The sequence below is a fragment of the Pimephales promelas genome, chromosome 18 (genome assembly GCF_988280905.1).
Source record: "Pimephales promelas chromosome 18, fPimPro1.hap1.1, whole genome shotgun sequence".
Lineage (NCBI taxonomy): Eukaryota > Metazoa > Chordata > Actinopteri > Cypriniformes > Leuciscidae > Pimephales > Pimephales promelas.
The window spans coordinates 25,873,913-25,900,513 of record NC_142786.1 but is presented as its reverse complement, the minus strand read 5'-3'; the positions used below and the strand labels follow the sequence as shown (position 1 = coordinate 25,900,513).

General features: G+C 38.7%; 1 protein-coding gene across 1 annotated transcript in view; it reads right to left on the bottom strand.

Annotated features, from left to right (window-relative positions):
- ptp4a2b (protein tyrosine phosphatase 4A2b) overlaps positions 1-26,601 on the bottom strand; it is a 35,445-nt gene that overhangs the window by 1,200 nt on the left and 7,644 nt on the right. Inside the window, exons 2-6 of the mRNA XM_039680640.2 lie at positions 18,077-18,353; positions 17,673-17,781; positions 17,479-17,571; positions 13,347-13,477; positions 5,369-5,443 (exon numbers count right to left, since the gene is read on the bottom strand). Of these exons, the coding sequence (XP_039536574.1) occupies positions 5,369-5,443; positions 13,347-13,477; positions 17,479-17,571; positions 17,673-17,781; positions 18,077-18,081 (413 nt within the window). The 5' untranslated portion in view covers positions 18,082-18,353. The remainder of the gene's footprint in view (positions 1-5,368; positions 5,444-13,346; positions 13,478-17,478; positions 17,572-17,672; positions 17,782-18,076; positions 18,354-26,601) is intronic.

Genomic DNA, 26,601 nt, shown 5'->3' with positions numbered 1-26,601 from the left:
AACATGAGAGTGCAGTTTAGAATCAACTAAAGGCTGGAATACACGACTTTTACCCAAATAATTATTTATATATATATATATATATATATATATATATATATATGAAGAGTTCAGATGCAAAAGCCTCTAAATGCCATTTGAAATTTTCATCTTCAATGATGATTATCAAACTTGTATATTTAAGTTCAGTAATTTCACTTAAATAACAATTAATAGGTAATTATCATTGCCATTTAAGTGAAATCACTGAAGTTAAATATACAAGTTTGATAAAAATCATCATTAAAGATGAAAATTTCAAATGGCATTTAGAGGCTTTTGCATCTGAACTCTTCATATATTTTTTTTATTATATGACCAAGATGGCGCATGCAGCTCACTCGCGTGAGGCTGGTGGCAAAAAAGTTTGCGCTCGTACAAAGCCCGAGATTTTTAAAACAGTAGAAGGCAAACTGATAGTGGAAGACGAATTTTTAAACTTTGTTGTTACTAAAATGAGGACACTGAGCCAGGATGAAATCGTAATGTTGGCTTCAACTAATTTTCCGTCGGAGTGGATTGAGGAGTCAAAGAAGCTACTCTTTGAAGTCTGTCCGAAAACGTCTCAACGATGTGTTTCGCACAAGGGTCCTCAGAAGGATGTTAATAACGTCAAAGCGTGCCTAAAGGTCCTTAACGAGTGTGGGGAAGATATCCCAAGATTTGTATCGTATTATCTGGATGAGCTTCCACCTGTTACCTTCAATAGTATTGATGTATCAGCACTCCTTGGTAGGATTGACCAGCTAAACAAGGAAGTGTCTGATATGAAAAACATCATGGCAACCCAAATAAGCGTATGTGAGGATCTAAGAGCGGTTACGGCGGCTGTGGATCAGCGCGTTGCACAATTGGAGAGGCCTTACGAACCGCTTGACCACACTATCGGTCCGGGCCGGGGGGGAGAAGGACGATCTGTGACCTCCCTGGCTCTAGGCACCCTATCGGATACTCCATCGGAAATCGCGGAACTGAACTTGCCTCCACAAACCCAACCACAGTCCCCTAAATGGAGCACGGTTGTGAAAGATGGTCGACGTATAAAACAGAAGCAGAACAACGCGAATGCTGTTGCGGGGCATACACAGTCTAAACCCTACACTCGTGTACCAGTGAGAAAGGAGAGAAAACAGATCGGAATAGTTGGAACTGGTGATGGGAGTAATATTAAAGTGGTCAAGACCAGACTGGTGAGTGTGTTTGCCACTAGATTTGCTCCTGATCTTGAAGCTGACACCTTAAGTAATTACCTGTCAAATAAACTGGGCAGATCAGTCGAGTGTCGGAAGATTGAATCGGCACGAAATAGATTCAGCTCGTTTCAAGCCTCGGCTGAATGCAATGAAGTAAAGGAAATGTACGATCCACAACTATGGCCGGCAGGAGTTTATGTTCGGCGTTACTATGAAGCTCGTCTGCCCCGCCTCTCGTCAGCTGATGGAGGGCATAGAGTGGAGAGAAACACTGGATGTCCGCGTCAAGAACAAGCCGCTGCAGTCCCTCCTGGTGGTCGTAATCTGGTGTTTACTACGACTCAAGTCAATGGGCAAGTGAGCTCAGCGCAGTCCTTATAAAAGACCTAATATGAAGTTTCGGATTGGATCATATAATGCACGTGGCCTGCGTCTCGGGCATAGCGCTGGGGATATGTCGCGTCGCCTTGTGGTCGATAAGCTTCTTGACAATTGTGATGTTATGTGTATTCAAGAGACCTTTCTTGCTAAACAGGATCTGGAGGGTCTAAATACATTTCATAACGGTTTTTATGGTGCTGGGGAATCTACCACTGATCTAAGTACTAAAATTGTCAGAGGTAGGATATCTGGGGGCGTGGCTATCCTCTGGAATAAGAACTATGATTCACTAATATCAGTGGTAAGATTGGGTGTAGATTGGGCAATTGGTATTGAGTTTAATTGTCAAGATACAAAGTTTATTTTATTGAATATATACACTCCTTATGAGTGTCTTCAAAATGAAGCTGAATTCTTAAATAGATTGGCATTTGTAGGCTCTTTTATTCAGGATAATGCCTCTACCTGTATTTTTGTTGTAGGAGACATGAATGCGGATATTTCTGATGCAAACTCTCTATTTGCTGACCACTTAATGCATTTTTGTGCTGACTCTGGTTTAATGTTGTCAAGCAAGGTTATTTTGCCCAATAACAGTTATACGTATATCAGTGAGGCATGGCATACCAGCTCATGGTTAGATCATTGTGTATGTACAGCTGATGCTCACGCTTCTTTGGATTCAATGACGATTCATTACGATCTTGCCATTGCCGATCATATACCATTTTCTCTGTCTTTGAATGTGAAAAATTTACCAATGTTAACTACGGTGGTTAATAACTTGAACCCTGGAAAACTTGACTGGTCTAAATTAACCATGGAAGATCTCCAGAAGTACTATGCAAGGACTGATGGGTTGTTAGGAAACATTGCATTGCCCAAAGATGCCATGAGTTGTCGGGATATTAATTGTAAGAATCTACAACATGGTAAAGATCTATGTGGTTTATATGACTCAATTGTGGAAACACTTAATATCGCCAGTAGGCATTTTTATAAACCTCAGCGAAAGGCATATACCATTAAACCTGGTTGGAATGAGCATGTGTCTGAACTTCATGCCATAGCTCGGAGTGCATTTAAAGACTGGATAGAGTCTGGTAGAAATAGACAGGGCCCTTTATTTGAAGCGAAGAAACGGGCAAATGCAAATTTTAAATATGCATTAAGATATATAAAAAAGAATGAGAACTCAATGAGGTCTGATTCTTTGGCATATAAGTTGCATAACAAATGCTATAATGACTTCTGGAAAGAGGTTAGAGGCATGAACAGTAATAAAGTATCTTTACCCGCAAATATTGAGGGTGTTAGTGGCTCAGATGCAATTTGTCAGATGTGGCGGCAATATTATCAAGAGCTGTTTAATTGTATTGGGAGGAATACTTTTGTGGTGAAAAAAATTGAGGATGATGAAAATGTGGTTATTAATTCAGAGGAGGTACAATCTGCAATATTGGGTTTAGATAATAATAAAGTGTGTGGGACCGATAAAATAACCGCTGAACATCTAAAATATGCAAGCACGAAACTTGTTCCCCTGTTTGCCATCTGTTTGACAGGTTTCTTAGTTCATGGGATTCTACCTGAATCTATTTTACCTGTATTACTGGTGCCTGTTATTAAAGACAATTATAGACCTATTGCCATTGCTAGCATAGTATCCAAAGTGCTGGAGAGAATCCTTTTTAACAGGATGGAAAAATATATTTGTACGACTGACAATCAATTTGGTTTTAAACGTCAACACGGTACAGATATGTGTATATTTGCCTTAAAGGAAATTTTAGACCATTATAATAGTCAGAATTCGACAACTTTTATGTGTTTTATCGATGCCTCTAAGGCATTTGATCGGGTTAACCATGCAAAATTGTTTAGTAAATTGCAACATAGAGGAGTACCAAAAGTGATTATAAGAATTTTAGTCTTCTGGTATGCACACCAGTCCATGCAGGTCAAATGGGGAGGCCTTGTATCAGAACCTTTCACTGTTGGTAATGGAGTTCGTCAGGGTGGTATTTTGTCACCTTTCCTTTTTAATGTCTATATGGATGACTTGTCTCAACAGTTAAATAAATGTAATACAGGATGCATGATAGGAAATACTCTCACTAATCACCTTATGTATGCAGATGATTTGGTAATCATCTGCCCATATAGTGCTGGGTTGCAACAACTGTTAAAGGTTTGCTCTCAGTACGGTGCAGATTTTAATATCAAATATAATGCAAGTAAGAGCAATGTCATGATAGTCAGAACAAAAGAAGACAGGAATTTAGTATTCCCAGTTTTCTTTCTATCTGGTACTGCCCTTAAAGTGTGTGAAGAGATAAAATATCTTGGCCATCATATTGCAAATGATTTATCGGATGATAAGGACATCAATAGACAGTGTCGTAAGATATATGGTCAGGCTAATGTGCTGGTACGTAAATTTGGCATGTGTTCTGCTTATGTTAAGGTGGCTTTATTCAAAGCATTCTGTACACCTCTATATACTGCCCACTTGTGGCGGTCGTACAGCAAAAAGAACATGCAGAGACTGATTGTTGCGTATAACGATGGTATGAGACTGCTTTTAAAACAACCAAGATGGAGTAGTGCCAGTCAGATGTTTGTAAATGTTGGTGTGCCTACCTGTACTGCCTTAATAAGAAATTTTATTTTTCGATACATGTGTAGAATTTCTGTCTCTGAAAACAGGATTATACAAGTTTTAGCCCATAGTAATTTTAGCTCTGTTAGGTTTACATCTAGACTGTGGAGACATTGGCGCACCTGTTTGTATATTGCAAATGAAAGGTAATGAACTTTGTATTTTATATTTATTTATTGCTTGTTGTAACTGTTTTTTTTTTTGTTGTTTTGTTTTTGTTTTGTTTTGTTTTTTGTACTATGGACCTTTCTTTTTGAGTCCTGAATAAAGTAATATTATTATTATTATTATTATATATATATTATAACAAATACCCAAATTTCCTCCTAGTTTTGCTAGATGCCAAAAGTCCGAGCAAGTCTGCGGAGTTGACAGATTGTGTAGTGCATGATGGGCATAGGCTCAGATTTTTAAGCTTCAGACGACAAGACTGATGATTGGAAAAATAGGAATAGCTTTGAGAATAAGACTCGGCGCAATGGTCAGATGTCAGTCTAGAGAGCATGTTTACAGAGAAAAACAATTCAAAGCAGCAGAGCTTTCTGTAAACAGACCCGACAGGGTTTTATGATTGGCCCAAAGCAAACTTGTTAGGTAAGCATGTCCTGTGTATGGACATCATGTGTATGATGCTCAGTTTTTTTCTGTAACCATTTACAAAGTTGCCAAATGGGTTCAGGTATTTAAAAAGTTGTGTAGGTGTATTCAACCTTAAAGGGATACTCCACTTTTTTTGGAAATAGGCCCATTTTACAACTCCCCCAGAGTTAAACAGTTGAGTTTTACCGTTTTCAAATCCATTCAGCCGATTTTCTGATATTTAGAAAAGTGTCAGTAATCAGACAGTTTCTGGTCTCATTGACTTCCATAGTAGGAAAAAAATATACTATGGAAGTCAATGGGATCAGAAACTGTCTGGTTACTGACATTTTTCTAAATATCAGAAAATCGGCTGAATGGATTTGAAAACGGTAAAACTCAACTGAGCGAGTTGTAAAAAGGAGCCTATTTCCAAAAAGAGTGGAGTATCCCTTTAAAGTAGAAGTCAGTTGTCAGAATTAATGATCAAGGACAAATGATCCAAGCTACTTACTGTCTTATAAACTGCACTGCATCTTCATACTTCATTCCACTCTCAATTAGGGCTAAAGCCACCAGCACAGGTGCTCTATGAAAACAAGACAAAACAGATTTCAATACAATGCAAGGTTTCACTCAACTTGAAAACCTGTAGCTTAAATGACAAAAAAAAAACCCTACTCAAAATAAATGGAGCAATACCAAAAGTGTCCTCAAACCATCGGTGCCTGGGCCCTAAATATCTATTTTCAGGTCATGATTTTTGCACCTGCATCAACAACTACCAAATCAGAGTGTACCATCTTTGGGAGCTCAAATACAAAAAGAGTGCTTGTTCACAGAGAAAACTGTATTTTGAGCTACTTGTGTGCAAAAAGAGGTAAAGAGCTGAGAAGGCAGTCTGTAGTTGAGTTCTCACAAAACAACAACAAAACAAGACTTCAACACTTGGAGAGCAGCACGACCACAGGCTCGTTTTAAACAGTGCTGCTGTTTACCCCTAAAAGAACTGGTGTAAACTGAGCTCAGGAAAATGAATGCGAGGGAACAGAGTTCACACTAATGTGCAAGATGTAGGTTACACCATACTAACACCAGCAAGTCATAGATGCTGAACTTCTCTGTTGAGACACTGGTTGTGTGTGTGTGTGTGTGTGTGTGTGACCGGGTTTATACAAAAGGTGAGAAAGACTAAGTGCAAAATATGCAAACATTAGTAAGTGTTTGAAGAAAACAACTGAATCTCACATGTACTTACTACACAAATATGTGTTTTTGACTAGACATGACATAATGAACTCTGTCATAACTAGATGTTCAGTAAAATTAGGCAGGTTTCAAGTTCACCAATGTGTGAATGGGCTTAAGATTCTTAACTGTTTGTATTTCTCACTGCTTGTAACAATCCAAATGGTGAAGTGCCATTAACAGACATACCACCTCTCGCAGAATGTCCGGGAGCCTCCTGCATAATGATAGCAGCTCTTTGACGCCTGCAAATTATATTTAATATCCCGGAAATAGAGCGAGCAAGAGAGAAAGCCTGTTTCCACAAGGTATCAAGACACATTTTTGGTGAACAGATCAGTGGTCACGCGTTTCAAATGAGTCTTCGGTGACCACTTGCGTTCAGATTTTGTGAAATCTATTGCCGTTACACTGAACTACATCACTCTCAGCACACAAATACTATTGAAAGAATTAACCACTTTAATGGGACTTACACAAAATAATATAATACTTTTTATATACACACACAGTCAGGTCTAAAAATATTGGGGCAGACACAATTCTAATCTTTTTGGCTCTACACACCACCACAATGGATTTAAAACGAAACGAACGAGATGTGCTTTAACTGCAGACTTTCAACTTTAATTTGAGGGTATTTACATCCAAATCAGGTGAACGGTGTAGGAATTACAACAGTTTGTATATGGTCCTCCCACTTTTTAAGGGACCAAAAGTAATGGGACAAGTAACATGTTATTCCCTCATTATCCCATTTAGAAGGAGCATATAAAAGGTCCAGAGTTCATTTCAAGTGTGCTATCTGCATTTGGAATCAGTTGCTGTAAATATTCAATATGACATCCAAAGAGCCGTCACTATCAGTGAAGCAAGCCATCATTAGGTTGAAAAAAAAAAAAACCCAATCAACCAAATCAAAGACCAAATCAACTGTTTGGAACATTCTTAAAAAGAAAGAACCCACCGCTGAACCCAGCAACACCAAAAGACCTAGATGAACACGGGAAAAAAACTGTGGTGGATGACCGGCGAATTCTTTTCTAGGTGAAGAAAACGCCCTTCACAAAAGTTGGCCAGATCAAGAACAATCTCCAGGAGGTGTTTGTGTGTCAAAGTCAACAATCAAGAGAAGACTTCACCAGAGTGAATACAGAGGGTTCACCACAAGATGTAAACCATTGGTGAGCCTCAAAAAGAGGAAGGCCAGATTAGAGTTTCCCAAACAACATCTAAAAAAGCCTTCACAGTTCTGGAACAACATCCTATGGACAAGATCAACTTGTGAAGCATGGTGGTGGTAGTGTCATGGCGTGGGCATGCCAATGCAAATGGTTCTCTTGTATTTATTGATGATGTGACTTCTGGCAAAAGCAGCAGGATGAATTCTGGAGTGTTTTGTGCAATATTATCTGCTCATATTCAGCCAAATGCTTCAGAACTCATTGGACGACGCTTCACAGTGCAGATGGACAATGACTGGGCTGAAATCCAGCATCTGTTGATGTCTATGCGCTCCAGACTTCAGGCTGTAATTGACTGCAAAGGATTTGCAACCAAGTGTTAAAAAGTGAAAGTTTAATTTATGATTGTTGATCGATCCCATTACTTTTGGTCCCTTAAAAAGTGGGAGGAACATATACAAACTGTTGTGATTCCTACACCGTTCACCTGATTTGGATGTAAATACCCTCAAATTAAAGTTGAGGGTCCAAAAGTCAGCAGTTAAAGCACAACTTATTTGTTTCATTTCAAATTCATTGTGGTGGTGTATAGGGCCAAAAAGATTAGAATTGCGTCTAATCAATATTTATGGACCTGACTGTATTATCGTTTAGTGGTGTTTTGCCATCTCCCGGAAATTTGGACTTTCTAATTTAAAGAAACTCAATAGCTAATCTTTTGAAATAAAATGTGCCACACATTATTTACACTACAGTTCAAAAGTTTGTGATCAGTTACATTTTTTTTTAAAGAAATCAGTACTTTTAATCAGAAAGGATGCATTAAATTGATCAGAAGTAACAATAAAGAAAAAAAATACCAAATAAATGCTTTTATTTATTCTAGCATATTTAATATTCCTGTTTTTTTTTTTTTTTTTTGTTTCTTATCAATTAAACAGTTTTTTGTCTCTTTTAAGATTAAACACATGTCCTATCCAGTGTTGGGGTAGTTACTCAAAAAAAGTAATTAGTTACTAGTTACTTCTGTAAATTGTAATGAGATTACTTTACTAGTTACTGCGTTGGAAAAGTAACTTCACTGCTAATTACTTTACTTTCCCGTTTCTTAATTTACCGTGTAGATACATGGACAAACATCATAGCCTATCATCACTTTTTGCCCCATCATCACTTTATTGTACAAATTAATACAAAATGGTATGAAAGAACAATATCCCTGTCTGCACAAATAAATATGCTGCACTGTAAAATTCACAAACAACAGGATAAAGGAGGCTATGGTGGGGTCATTTTGGTTCAACACACATTAACACTTTATTCTCAAGCTTTGGGAGAATAAAACTCTTCTCCTGAGAACAAAACCAGCTTTTTTTTCGACTCATGGCAATAAAAAACAAAAAATGAAGACGTCAATTAAAAAAAATTTTTTTTTCTAAAACTAAACTTGGGGATTAATGGTCGACACGGGAAGCATGTCTTCTACAATGAACCCTGCAACAATTCTGTTCATTTCGTTTTGTGTTACCCAAGAGTTCCAAGCCTTGTTTATACTTGACGCGTCTGCACGAGCGCGAAGGTCCGCGCGGCAAAAATTATGTCATTATGGTGTGGGCGGTCGCGCACGAACCCATTTCACTTGAAGTGCATGGCTTTTTTGAAGTGCCGCATCCGAGGATGAACGACTTCAAGAAGCCGAATCTGCACCTAGCATGTAAGTTAGCCTACATCTCCGCAACAGCACCCCATTTGCACATCTAAATCAGTTATTTATGTTTACAAAATGAGCCTAAGATCCATGTTTTATAAAATGTCCACGAAACTTAATGAAATATTTAGTGAAATTAGAAAAGAGATCGTTCATTTAGTTTTATAGCCTATATACATGTTTTTATTAGGGCTGTGCAAAAATTAATTGCATCCAAAATAAAAGTCTGTGTTTACATAATATATTTGTGTGTGCTGTATATAATTATTTTGTATATATAAATACCTATGCATGCATGTATATATTTAAGAATTATTTGCGCTTAAATTCTGTGTGTATATATATATATATATATATATATAGATAGATAAATATACATAATCTATATTATATAAATATTTTATATATGAATAACACATTTTCTTAAATATATACATGCATGTGTGTGTATTTATATATACGAAATAATTATATACAGCACACACAAATATATTATGTAAACACAGACTTTTATTTTGGATGCGATTAATCACAATTAATTTTTGCACAGCCCTAGTTTTTATATATTTTGTTCTAATGTCACAAGTAATAATCTTAGGGTTTACTAGAGTAGCCTACATTTCACACAAATATTTTTGTCCTTTCGAGCAATAAACTGAAAGTAATGTGAATATTGCCACTTGCCGAAACCTCGTCTCCACTTCCCTCTCTCCTTCGCACCGGCAGCTATGTCACTCAAATAGGTCTCTATGGCAACGGTGCGCACGCACCACTAGACGGAACTTTCCACACAAGCAAACACGGCTTGGGTAACACAGGAAAGCGCGTTCCTATAGTATAGTAAAGTAGTGTAGTTACCAATATTTTTTGTGTAATGCGTTACTTTACTTCGTAACCCAAAAAAGTAATTAGGGCCCAAGCCCTGAAAGGGCGAAGGCCCTATTGTTTTCCTTCCGATTATTTTTTTTTTTTCTTTTATTTTTCTAACGACTATTCGGGCACTTTTGGGGCCCTTAACATGCTCGAAAACTCTTGAAACTTTGCACACGGGTCAGAACCCGCGGCCATCAGAGCCGGGCTGAAGCTGGTACCTGGGCGTGGCAGGGCGGCTCGTCAGCGCCCCCTGGAACGGGGTCCGAACACTTGGTCCATAACTCAAACACGCTTGTATGTAATAATATGAAACTCGGTACACATGTTGCTCTCATCGTTTCATCTATACCTCACACTCTTACTTTTTACCCCAACCCAACAGGAAGTCGGCTATTGAGGTTTGTTTGTAAAACGCTCGCAATGGAATGTTAAATACTCCTCCTAGAGCTTTGATCCAAGTTCGACGAAACTCAGTCAGCGTGAAGTCAAGACATTGAGGATGAAAGTTTGCGAGGGGATTTTTGATATCTCGAACGGTTTGTCCGTAGCGAGGAAACGAAACTATGGCGAGAAACGTGAAACAGGAAGTGTGTTATAACTTCAGCATACATTAACTGATCTTGATGAAACTTCAGCAGTGTGTTCGCTGTAAGAGGACGATCACATGGATGTGACTATTGTGAGTCAAAGTTATAGTGCCACCAACTGGCAGCAGGAAGTGTGTCACTTTCAAAATGCTTTGAAATCACCCTTTTATTTTTACCCGATTTGCTTCAAACTTCATCTGAATAATGTAAACATACGATAGATGTAGACCTGTGAATGGATTCTTGATATCTTTTAAACTGTTGCCGTGGCAACGCATCAAACTTTACCATTCTTATAGGATGCTTTTGAGACCCTTAGCATGCTTCAAATTACATGAAACTCGACAGACACATCACATTTATTAGCCAGTAGACATGTGCAAAGTTTCAGAAACGGGCGTGGTGAGGGCTCAGTAGCGCCACCTTTTGACAAAAGTGGGGTTGTTAGTTTTATCTACAGTTACAAAAATCGGTATGTATATTGTACTCCTCGAGCCGGACAACTTTCTAATTGACACTCATTAGCTAGGACCCACAGAAAGTCAGATATGTTTGTTTGAATGTAGAGAAAATCTCAGAATTTTGCCAGTCTCTCAGTGTCCCTCTGTGTGAGTGAGAGGAGGGGCGCCTGTCAGGTTAATTTTAACCCTTTATTTGCTGTGTGCGACTTCTCTGGCATTTTCGGGGGCCTTAACATCCTCGAAAACTCTTGAAACTTTGCACACGGGTCAGAACCCATGGCCATCAGGGCCGGGCTGAAGCTGGTAACCGGGCGTGGCAGGGCGGCTCGACAGCGCCCCCTGGACTGGGATTCGAACATTTGTCCATAAATCAAACACACTTGCATGAATTAATATGAAACTCGGTACAATTATAGATCACATCAGGCCAAACAACTTTCGTGCTCTAAGTTTTATGACAGTTCAAATGGAAGTTATTTATGAATTATGAATTATGGGTTGTTTGAATAATTGTCCTAGGAGAAATACATCAAATCACAATGCATGTGTTTACCAATCACAACCAAACTCGGTGTGCATGAAGTCAAGACATTGAGGATGCTCAATTCCGGACGGATTTTTGATATCTCGAACGGTCTGGCCGTGGCGAGGAAATGAATTTTATGACTAAAAAAGGACACATAAAGTGTGTTATAACTTTGCTCAATTTACCTACAGTTACAAAACTTACCACGTATATTGTTCTCGTCAAGCCGATCAACTTTCCAATTTAAAGTCATTCGCTCTGAGCAACAGAAAGTCAGATATTGTAGTTTGAATGGATTTATTTCCCCTGCGATTCTCTCTCTCTCTCTCTCTCTCTCTCTCTGTGTGTGTGTGTGTGGGTGTGTGTGTGTGTGGGGAGGGGAGGGCTGTTGTCTGTGTTTATGTGTGTGTGTGTGTGTGTGTGTGGGTGTGTGTGTGTGTGTGGGGAGGGGAGGGCTGTTGTCTGTGTTTATGTGTGTGTGTGTGGCTGGCTGTGATTTTTCCTTCAAGTCCTTGTCTCTAAGTCCTTGTCTTTTTGCATAACAATTTTGTATAACAATATTTTTAAATGACAAAATAGGCATATAACCCCCATCTTTTAAATGTATAGATTGCTTTAAATGAAAGTAAGATTGTATTTGTAATTGAAGTTGAATGAATTTAAAATTCATGTGCTATATTTCATTCAATATATTTGTTTTCCTTAAGATTTTAAAACACTAACTTCATTGTTATCTGAATTACAAATATTTGTTTCTGTATAAAATAATACTCTGACTAAAAACACATTTGATGTTTTTTTTTTGTATTTTTATTTACATGTATTTATGTGTGTGTGTGTGTGTGTGTGTGTGTGTGTATATATAAAGTGCAGGGTTTTTTTAGATAAAGTAGAATTTCTATAACTATGTGTTGAACTAATAAATCACTCTTGTGTGTGTTAAACACAATCTACTTAATACAGACAACTTCATTATAAAGATAAATAACAAATCCAAAAAATATATGATTATAATCTATGACAAAAAAAGCCATTACAAACTATATTATTGGAAAATACACATTGCTCTTTGTATTGTTGTAAAATATTCATGAAAAACAAGATAACAAAAATCAAAAAGATAAATTATTTTAGATATAGCCATGTTTTAAATGTATAGCAGAGATGTTAATTGAGGCAGCAACATACAAACTTTCTAGAACAACATGGACCTGGATAGCTGGTTTTTATGGAGGACAGTGAAGAGGAAGAGGGTGCAAATCAAACAGCTCATTCTCAGACTACACAGCAAACAGCTTAAGTTTTTAGTGCTTTGTTTGAGGTTTTTAGTGCTCTGTCCTATCTATTATCAACATATAATAGATGGAACAGAACAAGAAAGGCAATTAATAATCTGTCATTGCGTCACTGCATTATGATATGAAAGGCTCAGTACAGTGTGGCACAAAACGCTTATGCGCATCCCGAGTAGAGAATGATGTGCTTAAAGCCACATGGAGTTACAGCGCACAGCGCATCGAGTCCGCATTGATGCAAGCTCTACAATACACTTCTTTTTGATAGTCAAAGGTTACGTTTTTACACGTCGTACAGAATAACCCTAAAGGCACCAAGGTGGCGGTGCCACCGGCTTTTTATTAAATATAAATATAGCTGTGAGCAGCAATAAAGGGCCAAAGCCGGCGGTACCACCATCCCGGTGCCTTTGGGTAACTAAAGGCATCGGGGTTGCGGTGCCACCGGCTTGGGCCCGCAATCGCTGCTCGCAGCTATATTATTGTTACTGTAATTCGTTACTTTGTAACTCATTACCCCCAACACTGGTCCTATCACTAGACCGAATGAAAGAGAGCTTCTCTGAGTTACAAACATTTCAAGAAATACATTTACAACTAAAAGACTGACCGGCCCAACCCTGCAACACAGTGAACGGCGACGCAGCATCCTGGCTCCTCTCGGAACTTAGTCTTCAGCAGGTTTAACCAATCATCTACGATCTGGGTGGGGGGCGGAGCTCCATCATCAAAAGGCCAGTCCTGCAGCCATGAAAAAAAAACAAAAACAGGAATAAACAAACAGCAGTTTAGATTTTGACTAAATGCTTTAATATCTTGTCTACATTTCAGAGAGCATACAAGGTAAAAACAGCTGATTAACTTGAGAAGTTTTACATGTGGCCTTGCACAACTGTGGAAGAGCAGAACGCTCTCATGAATTGTTTTAGACAGAAGGCCACAGAGATCTGGACTCCTCCCAGTCAAACCACACAACTAGCGAGAAAGGCCTGAGAGGAGAGAGAGCTATGCGGAGACAAAGGAGGAGAGGACGGACAGACCAGGGAAATTAAGATATAATGTGAAGCTGGCAAAATGAGATCAATAAGGAGAGCCATCAGGAGAGAGGGGAGTTCGGGGCAAGACGTATCAGGTTCACCCAAATGACGCACAAGTCTAATGTCATCCTAAGGGAGTACGGTGGTTTACTGGTAAATCCATTTGCATCACTAAACACAGCTTAGGCCTGCATTAATTATCAGCAGTTTTAAGTAGTTATCTAGGTCTGCTTTCCATTTCCTCTTTGAAAATCCGAAGATCTGAGCGTGTGAGAAGATTTGGTGCTTGGGAACGTTAAAGAGAAAGGGTGTGTGGGCGAAAATGACAGATAATGGAAACAGACTGGCTGGCAGTTCTGTGTCTGTGCAGCTGTCTGGGCCGCTGTGCTTGTGCTGACCCACAGAGAGCTTCAGCTTCTCTCTTTACTATGTCGCTTATACATGCAATCCCTTGCTCCCAATCAAACCTTCTTCCTTTCTTTATTCAGCCATTCCCTGTCAATTGTGAGTGAGCCACTTCCAAAGAAAAATGTTCGAGGTGCAGTGTTGAATAGCAGGGATGTAAATCTTTTCTCAGGTATTGGGTTACAGCTGCAGTTAGTTAGACAGATGCCATGGGCCATATATCACTCACACACACACACACACACACACAGTGCGTGTGTAGAGTTTAAACTGCTCTGTACCTTCTCGTTAAGGAAGTAAGGATATTGTTCCCCTTCTAACACCTTTCCTTCCTTATTATTTTCAAACATTATTGTGTAGGAGAAAAATAATCAAATACATAAAATGGAACTAAGGCAGGGGTGGAAATTTCCTCTTTCCTGCTTAATAAATTAACATACACATGCTTAAATTATTTTGATAAAAGTGTTGAACACAGAAAAGATTAATTTCATGTACTGTATGTGAATTAATTTGTTACTGTGGACGTGAACTAATGTTTATGGTTAATTCACACAGGATATGAGATATACAGCAATCGTTAAGATGAGCGTGTCTACTGCACACTGCCGACACAGGTAACTGACCTGACAAAATTTCTGCATGTACTTATGTTGGAAATATTACAAATGAACATACATCTGGGGTTAATGGCAGAAATTGTATTATACCATGCATCATTTTTCTGAGAGGGACTTGGAAATAATATTTCACCTCTTTAAGACCATTTACAGCAAATGATATAGCCAGCCCTTCATTTAAAACAATTTACTGTATTAAAAAAACAACATAATATTATCTAACATAATAATTACATGACAAATAAGAGTTACTGTAAGCTACAAATGTAAATTAAGTTGTATGGACTTACCTTAAATACAGACAAGTCTGTATTCAAATTACTGATTGAGTGCTTCCACTTTTGCAGAAGGCTTATAAGCATCTCTTTCACAATGTTGATGAGCAGAGAAAATTCCCAACTTTAAATAAAGATTTAAATGCTTTGGACATTTGCATTGTACAGGGAGTTCATACTTAAGGCCACATTGAAAAAAAATGAAATCAGATTGAGCCTGGTTGTAGTTTTATTTGGTGCAACAGGTAAATATTTATCTGAAGGCTGGGCGTATCTAAGCTCAGGTTAGAAATTGCACCCAACTTTTTTTTTAGCATCCAGCTGGTGCAACCAGCCCCAGATATAGCAAATAAACTAGAAGGGCTATCTAGGCTTTTCCAGCAGGGTCAGAACGAGATAACGTCAAGTATAAATACTTTTTTTTTCAAAAGCCACCAAGGTGGTGTTTTTATTACAAACACCCACATACAACACTTGTAAGTGACATCAGTAGGGCTCTGGTTGAAACAACCTACAAAATCCAAAGAGGGAAAAAGAGCACGGGAGATTTTGCTTGATCACTCGCCCTTTTAAGAAAATATCACAGAAAAGACCATTGCAAGCAGGACAAATCATTCCAGAGTTACCGCAATCCTCTGCAGGCAAACTGTTTGCGTTAAAGCGCAGTGAAATTGCTCTGGTTATAGTTAATTTACATTTATTTTGCCAGTGTAATTACATGAATCTAGTAAACAACAATTATAAAACAAATAATAAATAGTACTTAATTCATCATTACACAGGAGACCTCAATTAACCCTAACTGCTAACTATATTCAATGGTGATCCGTGAACATGAGTGTCTTGGATATTTGTTAAAGACAATTGCTGCATTCACTATGCACATTAAAAAAAATCAGGATGTTACAGGAAAAAACGGTCTCTAATTTCATGGGGAAATTTTGTAAGTAGGTTAAACTTCATGATGAATTTGGTTAGAATTAAGTGATTGCTATTATCAGTGTTGAATAGTTATGCTAGTTAGTTTTTGTAAAAACTGTGATGCATTTTTTAAATTAATAAAATTCAAAAGAACAGCATTCAATTGAAATAGAAATCTTTTGTAACATTAGAAATATCTTTAATAAAAGTATATAAAAAATAAAACAAAAACTCTTACTGGCCCCAAACTTTTGAAATGCAGTATAAGTGATCTCAATTTTTAAAATTTAGTAAAGATAAAAAGCACAATAAATAATAATGAACAGGGCTCAACAATAAGGATGGCACAAGGCTATTGTCAGAGTTTTGGATCAGTTGAAGCAACTATTAGTTGCCCTTTAGGTACAGTGATTTACTTCTGGGAGTTAAGTAGTATCATTTTTATCAACCATCTTGCAGAAAAGCACTGTCATTCAGTGTGACAAATAAGGGTGGGGGGGAAACAAACGATTCTAAGATGCATCGCGATGTGGACGTGGATGATTCTGAATTGATTCACAAATGTCAAAAATAGATTTTCAAAAATATTTTTTTTAAATATAAAGTAATATTGACGGAACGCGAAAGACAGAACTCTGAAGCGCGGAAGTGCAGTGGCGTGCTCATAACAGCTAAACAAATCTAAACACCCTCATTAAAAGCTGACGTGTGGAAATATTTTGGCTTGTAAAGTTGAAAGGGGAAAGGAGCTGGACAAGAGCCACACTAGTTGTAAGCTTTGTAGAATACAACTAAAATATTTAGGAAACACGACAAATATGAGAAGCCATATGACACATTTCTACCCATGCGGAGGAAAAACACTCAGCTGTACCGGTCGTTGTTAAATTATTAATTTACTACAAGTATGCCGCTAGTTCAGGCACACATTGATTTTCCTGTTGGTTCTCTGCAATGTTAATAAAATGCATTGTACGTTAATTATTTATGGGTCATTACTTTGTACTTTTAAAGCAAAGTATTTCAAGTCACACACACAAAAAAAGAATGAATGAATGCATCACTGTCCTTCGTGTCAAATATACATTTCGAAATTAATAATTGTTCCTAGATTAACAAAACCTGCGGCGCTCGTTGACTGAAATCCTATTGTAAACATAATCCTCTGATCATTCGGACTTGTTGTTTCCAGCCATTACGGCGCATGACATACGTCACTCACGACACCCCGTTAGCGATTGGCTATGGCAGATCGTGAGTGACTTTGGGCAGATCCAATAGATTTGAAGTTTAATAGTGAACCCGCCTACAAGGAAGGAAACGTTTCTCAATGGAGCGGTTCCAGACTCTATGTGGAAAAGAAATGAACTAGAGTCTGGTTGAACCAGGCTAGAGATCCCCACCCCTAGTGACAAAATGAGCACCTCTTCTTTACTTCTTCCCTTTAAACACTGTTCTTCAAATCTTCAATTAGATTTACTCACCAGGACCTGAATGCCCTCCTTCTCCACTGGTGCCTTGTCATAGGTGGCTTCACATACTCTCACCAGTGTGTTCACCTCAAACTTCTTCAGCTCCTAAAGAGGGAGGCAGAGTGAAACGCGTAAGAGAAGATATTTGGGATTCCCCGTTCGTGACAAGCTCATTCACAAAAGGAGGACCCAGACAGCTCCCTTACCTCAGTGAACTTGTTGAGAGTGGAGTTGGTGGGGTTGTGTGTGATGAGGAATCTCATGCAGTCATAGGAAATCTCAACAGCGGCAGGGCGGTTCATGTTGGCAAGACGTCTTTAAAACAATTACAATGAAGTACTTATAACTCCTGTTCCTTTGTTTCTTTAAAAAAAATCTTTGGCTCAGATCTCAGCAGTATGAAAAAATAAATAAGACAAAAAAAATAATATTGGGTGCAATGGTGAGTGGACCCTAGACTACTAGAAGTACAAACAAAAGCCAGAAGGGAGGTGATCTAGTCCACGATGCTCAAAGGATGTATAAAAAAAAAAGGATGAGAAACTTGAAAGGAAATTAAAGAAAAAGGGAGACTATCCTTCAGTCATCCAATTTAGACAATTGAGATTACCCCATTCAGGAGAAGAGTTTATGATTGGCTACAGGGAGAAAAAGCTGTAGGAAGGAAGTGAGGCTGGCGTGCTCGAGGACTACACAGGATCCCAAAAGGGTATAGAAGAGACAGACTGGACCCAGTGTGCTGGCTGTCAGGGAGGCTTTTGGGTAGCGTAGTCCCTCGGGCGCCTAAAAATTCACTTGTCCACAAAGGTGAGGTGCTGAGCCTGGCAGAACTCTCCGCAGACGGTCACAAACGCCATATATGTGTGATCCGAATCAACACAGAAACACTGGAGAGAGGGAGAAAGAAGACAGTGAGTGCAGAATGAGATATATTCAGTGGAACAATCATTTAAACATCCTTATGAACATCTTAAGAGTAGTACTGCTCAGAGGATTCACCCTTGCAGCTGCATAAGCCAGTGACTTGTCTCATTGAGAAATGCAATTTGAAGCAGACAGGTTATAACAGCAAGTTTAGGACATCAAGACACCAACTTCCTGATTTGGCATGGAGCACAATGTCCTGTTTCATGCAAATAGCAGGTTTGCCTCTAAATGCAGTCACTCTCAAATCAAAAGTAGTGTATACATGGTATGGGGGTAGAGAGGAAGGCTGAGATTAAAAAAAAGGCACAAAAAAGGTCAATACAGAGAGAACTTGTTCCTGAGTTTCTGAAAACTCAAAGGCAGTCGCAAGGATTAAAGTCAGGCAAAGCTTCAAACAGCCTCAACTGTTTCACAGTCCCACGCTTCTCTTCTCGACTCGCCACCCCCATCCACAATAAAAGGACACTCATCAAAGTAACCAAGTCATCTTGGCTCCCTGATCTGCAACAGATTGAATAACCACATTAAGAAAAAAAAACAGCGCACACAATGAGAGTCTTCATGATGCGAGACTTCGACATGTTGAGACAGACACGATTTCAAAAAAAGGAACATCAGAAGACTTGGATTGTCAACAAGTCGCAATTCTCAGAAGGAAACAGGCAGTCTCAAATGCTATATCCAACAGATGAGGCTAAATAGATGGCACAAAAGATAAAGAGGCCTCTTCAAGAGAGAAAAAGCAGCAAGACTAGGAAAGTGATTATCTTATCAAAAGAAGGGCAGAGCTAAAAGCTTGCTCAAGACTAGAAAACCACAAGTGCTTTTTTTTCTTCTCCAGGGGCCAGATGGTAAACCAATGGTTCAGACAGAATAATTGAGCTGCACAAGGAAACAACCATACAAAGACATAGGACAGGTGGAAAGAGATGGCTATTGTGACATTGCAAACAAAACAATGACCGTTTACACCTGATATTAGCATATCGTTCTGAATATAAGAATGTTTTTCTGAAAAAATGGGGTCGTCTTATATCCGGGGACTAAACTGTATGTTAATAAAACCCCCAAAATCTGAGTAAAACGAGTGTTTCCCCCAGGACTGATAAAGGCAGTGGAGTCAAACTAATCTCATTAAGCAGCCAAATACGGTGTATTCAGAGTGTAATGTTAGAAGATAGCGAGCCCAAAAAGACTTAATGTCTTAAAAATGCTAAGTAAATTAATAGATATATAAAAATTTTTTTTTAAATCCTTAGAGGGGTCCTAAAATGTGGCCATTTCAAAGAAACTAACAGGCCACTGTGTCAGTGCGTAACCGAAAAATAAATAAGGGGCTGCTCATAACCAGAGCAGTCATCCAGCTGAAGGCACTGGAAATCGCTGAACCAAAGAGCTGAACTTACCCACCAGCGCGGCCCATCATTTCTTATTGCGGCTACATGCTGACGAACTTTCCTGTTAATTTCCTCAAAGCGGCTGCTTTGGATTTGTGATTTCAGAACAAATATTTTGGACATCATTACACCCATATTCAGTAGGGCTGGGCATTGACAAACGCAAAAACTGTTTTCAACGTTTACAATTTATTGGATGGAAGGCGCGTGACAAATCTTTGTTCATTCATGAACTGAAAACAGCATAGACTGAAATATCGGTTATTGGTATAAGAATCAATGTCGGTTCTTCAAAATGAGAATCGATTAAAATTTAGAAATGCATATTTTGGTGCTCGGCGTAGGGGTGTGCGGTGACCAAAATTGTGTTTCACGGTATGACTGATTACTTCAAGATATAGTTATTTATAGTTATTCTCCAAAAATTGACAAAAAGGGCTTTGTATTAGCCTGACTTCGTCATACTCATATTCTAGTCAGAATGTGAGTCTGATACTGCTCCATTGGACTAGGAAAAAAACTCGGTTGGATGGTCGGTAGATCTACAACCAATCAGAGCAACGCAGTAAGTCAACTACTTTGCATAGCACAGTTGTCAACTACAGAACTTACTTATTTTACAAGTAAAATAACGAGTGTTGCTTCTTTTACTTGGTCCTCCATGAGTGCAACCAAAGGAGAAACCACAACGACCACAGGCTTTTCATTACGTCCCATCTTCTTAGCAACCATTGGAGCCAGCTGATAAGTTACACTTTTGCTGAATCATGCAGGAAAGAAGGCAAAAATATCTTTCCGATCGACAAATGCCTTGATTGCAGTTCTCTGTTCGTTTATTAAAATGAACGCGCTGTCGATTTATTTTACAACAGACGTAACAGCGGAATCTATACATCTCAATTCTCCAGCTGCAGCCATCTTTGAGGGAAACCAGAAATTGAACTTAAAATAAAGTGTTGCTGAATAATTTAATCTCATGCATTGCTTTACTTCATCAATTTATAATATTATAATATATATAATAGAACTATTCTATTCATAATAAAAGTTACTTTTAATTTTGTAGGATATTATTAATCATAGCTTAAATGTGTTCCCCGGTACATTTTTGCCATGTCTGTTTATTATAGCTACTGTCACCTGAAGCTTTGATCAAGAGAAGTTCAGTTCTGTCAAGTTCATCAAGTTTAGAAGAGACTAGAAGAAGAGCAGCAGCATGAAAACAGAACAGCAGTTACTGTTAGAGTTGACCAAGAAGTTTAAATTATACACACCTCTGATCATAGCCAGGTGAACACTGACATTCACCACTCCCTCTCAAGGCTCCCTCTCATTTTTTGTGTTTAAAAAGTAACTATACATAAGAGATGGAAAGATGCAGATAACTATACATTATTTATGGTTATTTCTATTCGTTACGATATTAATATATGTTGTCAAGTAAGCTTCATGTTTTTCCCATTGCAAACGTGCACCCCTCTAATGGCACTTTTCAATTACCAGTACCAGCTTGACTCGACTCGGCTTGACTCGACGCCTCGCTTTTCACTTCGTTTTCCATTGCAGACAGTACCGCCACAAATAGTACCCGGTTGTCATAGCGACGCCTTTCGTTCCTCGTTGTCCTCAAGCTCTCGCAGGATCCTCTCTTCGGCAACCAAACAAAGGAAAGTCTGCACCTCCTCGTTTGACCACGGCGTATTCTTCCGAGTTGCCATAATAATAGTAGTAAGTTTAGCAAATATTTCTGACCAAACTATTTAAAAATGGCGTGGTAATTCTGGATACTCCATCTGGCACGTGCAATGATGACGCAGTGAATGCCGGTGACGATTCTCTCTGACCAATCAGCAGTCATCATTGTTTTCACGTGACATTTTAGTATCGCCTTAGCTTGCCTCGCCGGAGGTGGTACAAAAAAAGTACCCGAAAGCGGGAACAGGTACAACTTTTACACAGTGGAAAAACAAACAAAGGTGAGCCGAGTCGAGCTGGTACTGTGTAGTGGAAAAGCGCCATAAAATGTAGTGTACGGGTGCTGCACTGCTCTAGTTGACGGCTGCGCCTTTCCCCCTGAAAATATCACATTAACAACAACCCTTTAGAAAACGAAATTCCACAGTCTTACGCATGCTGCATGGGAGTTAACCACGCCCACTTATTTACATGTCTTGGTTTTCCACGGAAATCTGCTACGGTTGACATTTACTACCATGGTAACAATATATACCGTCATATACTGAATACCGCTGCTTATTTTGGTTATAATCTGAATTTTTTAAATGTTACTTTATGTTGACAATGTTTGAGAGAGGGTCCCTTTTCACTAGTTGCATTGGTGAGGGCACAGCTGTGGTACTAAGTTTGATGGTGAAGATTGATTGGTTAAACTATAGCTTGATAGCAGTCAAATTATATTACAGTGTTTCCCACACAATGGTTTATTGGTAATCTCCCAAAATGCATGCAAATGCCAAGTGTAAACGATGCCAATAAAAAGCTCTACGAGAAGCTATTCGAACAGGGATGCAGCTGTGTGAAATGGCGTTCCTATGACGGCTCTACTTCCTCCTGCTCTACTTTTACCAGGAACTCGTCTCATGCAAATCATAGAACCGCATTTGCAAGCCACTCCTGTAATTGCTACTACCAGAACAGATGGGGAAGAAATGAGTGCAAGTGACAGTGAGACAGGAAGTGACAGAGAGAAAAGAAATGGCAGAGGGAAAAAAAGTTTTCAATACTCTTTGGTTTTGAAGTTTACACTACTCACAATCTTCTCTCACAAGACGACACATCTACCATTTAGAGGTCACACGTTTAAACTAGGCAGAACTGGAACTGTCCGGTAAGACATTCAGTTTCTCTTTAACACTGGAGGCGAGCGAGTGTGAAGCCTCTGCTGTGTCACACATACACCCTGCTCAGTTCCCCTGCCGCATATACAAACACATACACACATCAGCTGCCCAGTGCATGTACGAGCCGAGTAGTGGAAAAAGGAAGACTTCTCAGAAATGACAGTTTCATGTTGCCCACTGTTTTGTGAAATACTGCTGCTTGTTATCTAGACGAGAGGTCACTGGGTACAGAGCTCGGTCTCTCGCTCTCCATTTACTCCCTTCCATGAGCCCTCCTTCCCTCCATCTGAACCCTCTTTGCCTCGACCCAACGCAGCTGGGAAAGTTTGAAAGGCCATTCGTCTGCTCTTGTCATAATCTAGGAGAGTAGTGTACAAAGTGATAATGAGCACTCTATCTGGGAACACAACAGCCCAAACAGGTGATAGAGGAGGTACGGACAGTTTTACGTAGCATGACTGAGCATATCCCTTACTGTAAGAGCAGAGGAGAGAATCTGTGAATTAATTTTAGGGATTTAGCAGTACTACGAAATGCATTTGCTGGAATTTAGTAGTTGCAGGAAAGCATGACTCATGTTGTGATATAAACACTAGTGTAATAGAGGTCTAATGATTGTGAATGTGTACATATAACTTAACCTAACTATTTGTGGCTTTCAAATACGGGCTAGGGATAACAAAAACATCTAAAAGCAGCATCTGAGAACATGCTAACCCTGCCAAAATCATCTGAATGCTCCTCAGCCAGCGAAACAGATTACAGGGCTTTTGGATGGCTAATATGCCAACAGCAAGGCAATGATCCTTCTCAGATCCCTCTGATTTGAGTAACAAATCCAGCTGGGACACTGAGGCTGTGTTTTCATCCTCCATGATAAATCCAGTCAGAAACCTGCGCTAGATATGGGCCAAAGGGTCTGTGTGTGCGGATGCATTGCAGAAAGTCAGAACACACAGAACTAGGCCAAGATTAAAGCAACAAACTGACTTATGAGAAATTAATATCATAATAAAAATAGAGTAATACTAGAAATTATGCAACAATAATTGATTTTATTGGTCATTTATTTCTACTTTTTGTCCCTTAAGATCTATCTGAACTACAGACTTAAAGCTTGACCTGTATCAGAGTCAGTTGCAAGGCCTTTCTCTCTCCTTCACAACTGTTGGGGAATGAGTCTGAGATCACAGGCCTTGGGTTGAGGGACGGAGAGAGCGGTGCAGAGAAAACCAAAGATAAGAGATGTGCCAGCTCATGCTGTGCTCAAACCTCTGCTATAAATCACACAAGGTTGTATTAACAAGTTAAAGCAATTGCATAACCTTCAAGTATATCTCAAATAAGTAAACATTGCGTCACATTTTTTCCAGTAGTAGTAAGAAAGTAGGAAGAAATTACTGTCACTGATCAATTTAATGCAAATGTTAAAGACATTTATACAGAAACAAAACATTTCTATTTAAAAAAAAAAATGCACTTCCATTACTTCAAATTTTTTTCAGAATTCTTTGAAAAGAAAGTAATCACGATATTCCACAAAAATATTAAGTAGCCCGACTGTTTTCAGCATTGATAAATGTTTTTTGAGCACCAAATCAGCATATTAAAATAGTTTCTGAATAAAAATCTAATTTTAAAATATTAAATTACTAAACGTTACTTTAAAACGTAAAAAGATTTGACAATAGCCTACAGTTCTGTATTTTTCTGTATCGAGTTCGATACTTTTTAGGCACCGACCGAATTGCCTCAATCAAAAAATAAAAAAAGTTGTGTCATTCGGTACCAAATTTCGATACCGGAGCGCTCAATCTTATCAACGCTGGTGAAACAATAAACATGCAGCAGCAGCAGCATCATGTCTGATGTGCGCAAATCAAGGGCTGGCTGTAGCGGGGCATCCAGGAAAAACACTAGTTTACGTCAGCTTGATGGCAACACCGCGATGCAATGAATGGCGCAGAGAAGCACCACGTGACTCACACATGCTGTAAGAGAACCGCACATCTGGGCCATTCATTGACGCAGAACATCCAGAATTCATACTTAAATAATCCCATTCGGTTTAATATTCTCACTTTGACAACATTTAATTTGAGGGAAACTATCATCAAAACACAGAAGAAGGTCTAGACAGCAACCAACCAATTAAGTTTAGTTTAACTTAAAGAAACTGCGATAGAAATATATTACTCTTGTACAGTATAATGTTCATCTTAATGTAATACTACTAGGCTACTACTTAAAAATATTTTAAAAATGTAATTTAATCAAGAAAATTTAATTTTCTTCCATTTTATAATTTTAACATTAAAAATCTGTTGTGTAGCATTTGTTTGCAAAAAAAAGAGAGCTTGTTTAATTTTCATTTTAATAAAAGATAAATTAATATTTTATGCCATCATTTGATTACCAAAATTAAAAACAACAAAAAATTCAAAGGATCCTATTATTATACAAATTAATAACATAAGTTGTTTTTATGAATTCAATTAATTCGATATGTTTTTGATTAAACCATTAAAATGGAACATAGAGAGCATAGAACTGGGTAAAAATAATTTTTTAAAAAATACACTAAGAAGGTAATTTGTTAAACCATTAATAAATTGCTGTAAAATTTAACATGTTTCATGATTTATATTAATAACATGTTTTTGATTAATAAAATGTAATTTAGCCATCCAGAAAAATTAAGCGGAATCCACAATAAATTTAATGGAAAAAACAGAATTAACTCATTGAGAACTATAGGCATCTTGTAAAGTGTGCTTATCCTTAAGGCCTTCATGTTATTTTTCCCTCTTCACATTAATCTTACAGCCTCTGCTATAACATTATCAGTTCCGAGTGAGTGAGTGAGGGAGTGATCCCCCCTTTTCCACCAACAAGAACCAGGTGCTGGTTCAGAGCTAGAGCTGGTTCGGAGTTGGTTCGACTGATGAGCTTTCAAAGAACCGGTTTGCCTTTCCACAGGCAAGAGAGCCATCACAGAGCCAAATCTTACATCACAGTACACATCTCATGTTGCCCAGCAACACTAGCGCGGCACACACAAACACACCAGGCTTGTTCGAGATGGTTCGGCACTGTGAATCTCGAACTGCGAGAGCGATTCGAAAAAAACATTAGAAAAAGATTTGATTCAAAAGCAGGAGTCCCGCAGCTCCGATCAGTCCATGCTGCTCCGATGCATCTAGATCAACATTGGCAGTTGTAACTATTTATGCTCATGGCTTTGCAAACCTACATCGGTATCCAACCACGGCGAATCCAGCATGTCCGTGCAGCTCGCCGTAACTTGCATTAACGGAGATTACAATCAAGCTGCTATTAACTGCCATTTAAAAAATGGCGGGCACAAGTTTCTATTCGTCTTGTTGGTCACGATAACCCCCAGCCACTGACGTAAGCGGTTCTTACTTCTAGACCAGCAATGATTTGGTGCTACTTGCTGGTGCTTTGGTGGTCGAAAGACAAAGAACCGATTTGAAACTAGGCTCTGGCTCCGAACCAGCACCAGCTCTGCCTTGGTGGAAAAGGGGTATGAGAGAGTGAGCGTAAGAGAGGACTTTATACCACAGTACTGGTACACACTTTCCAGACTTATTCTTTGCTTCAGCACACCACAGACAGTGTCTTTTTAAACTGCAAGTATCCCTTCAACACAGCATAATTGGCACACGCATATGTACTCCACCCTGCTGAGAGCAAACATCCACCCATGCATTGACAATTCACAGAAAAACTCCCCCGACAGCACTGACGCATGCTATTCTCACCCCAATTACACAGAACAGATGTATGCAAATACAAGACAAATTTTCAGCACTCTTTGGAGATTTTCCATTGATTGCTATTTCAGTATGCTTGAACATGTATGAGAACATGCGTGTTTGCCTGCATGAGAACATGCGAGTTACACAAGTGTTGATAGTTGCTGCACT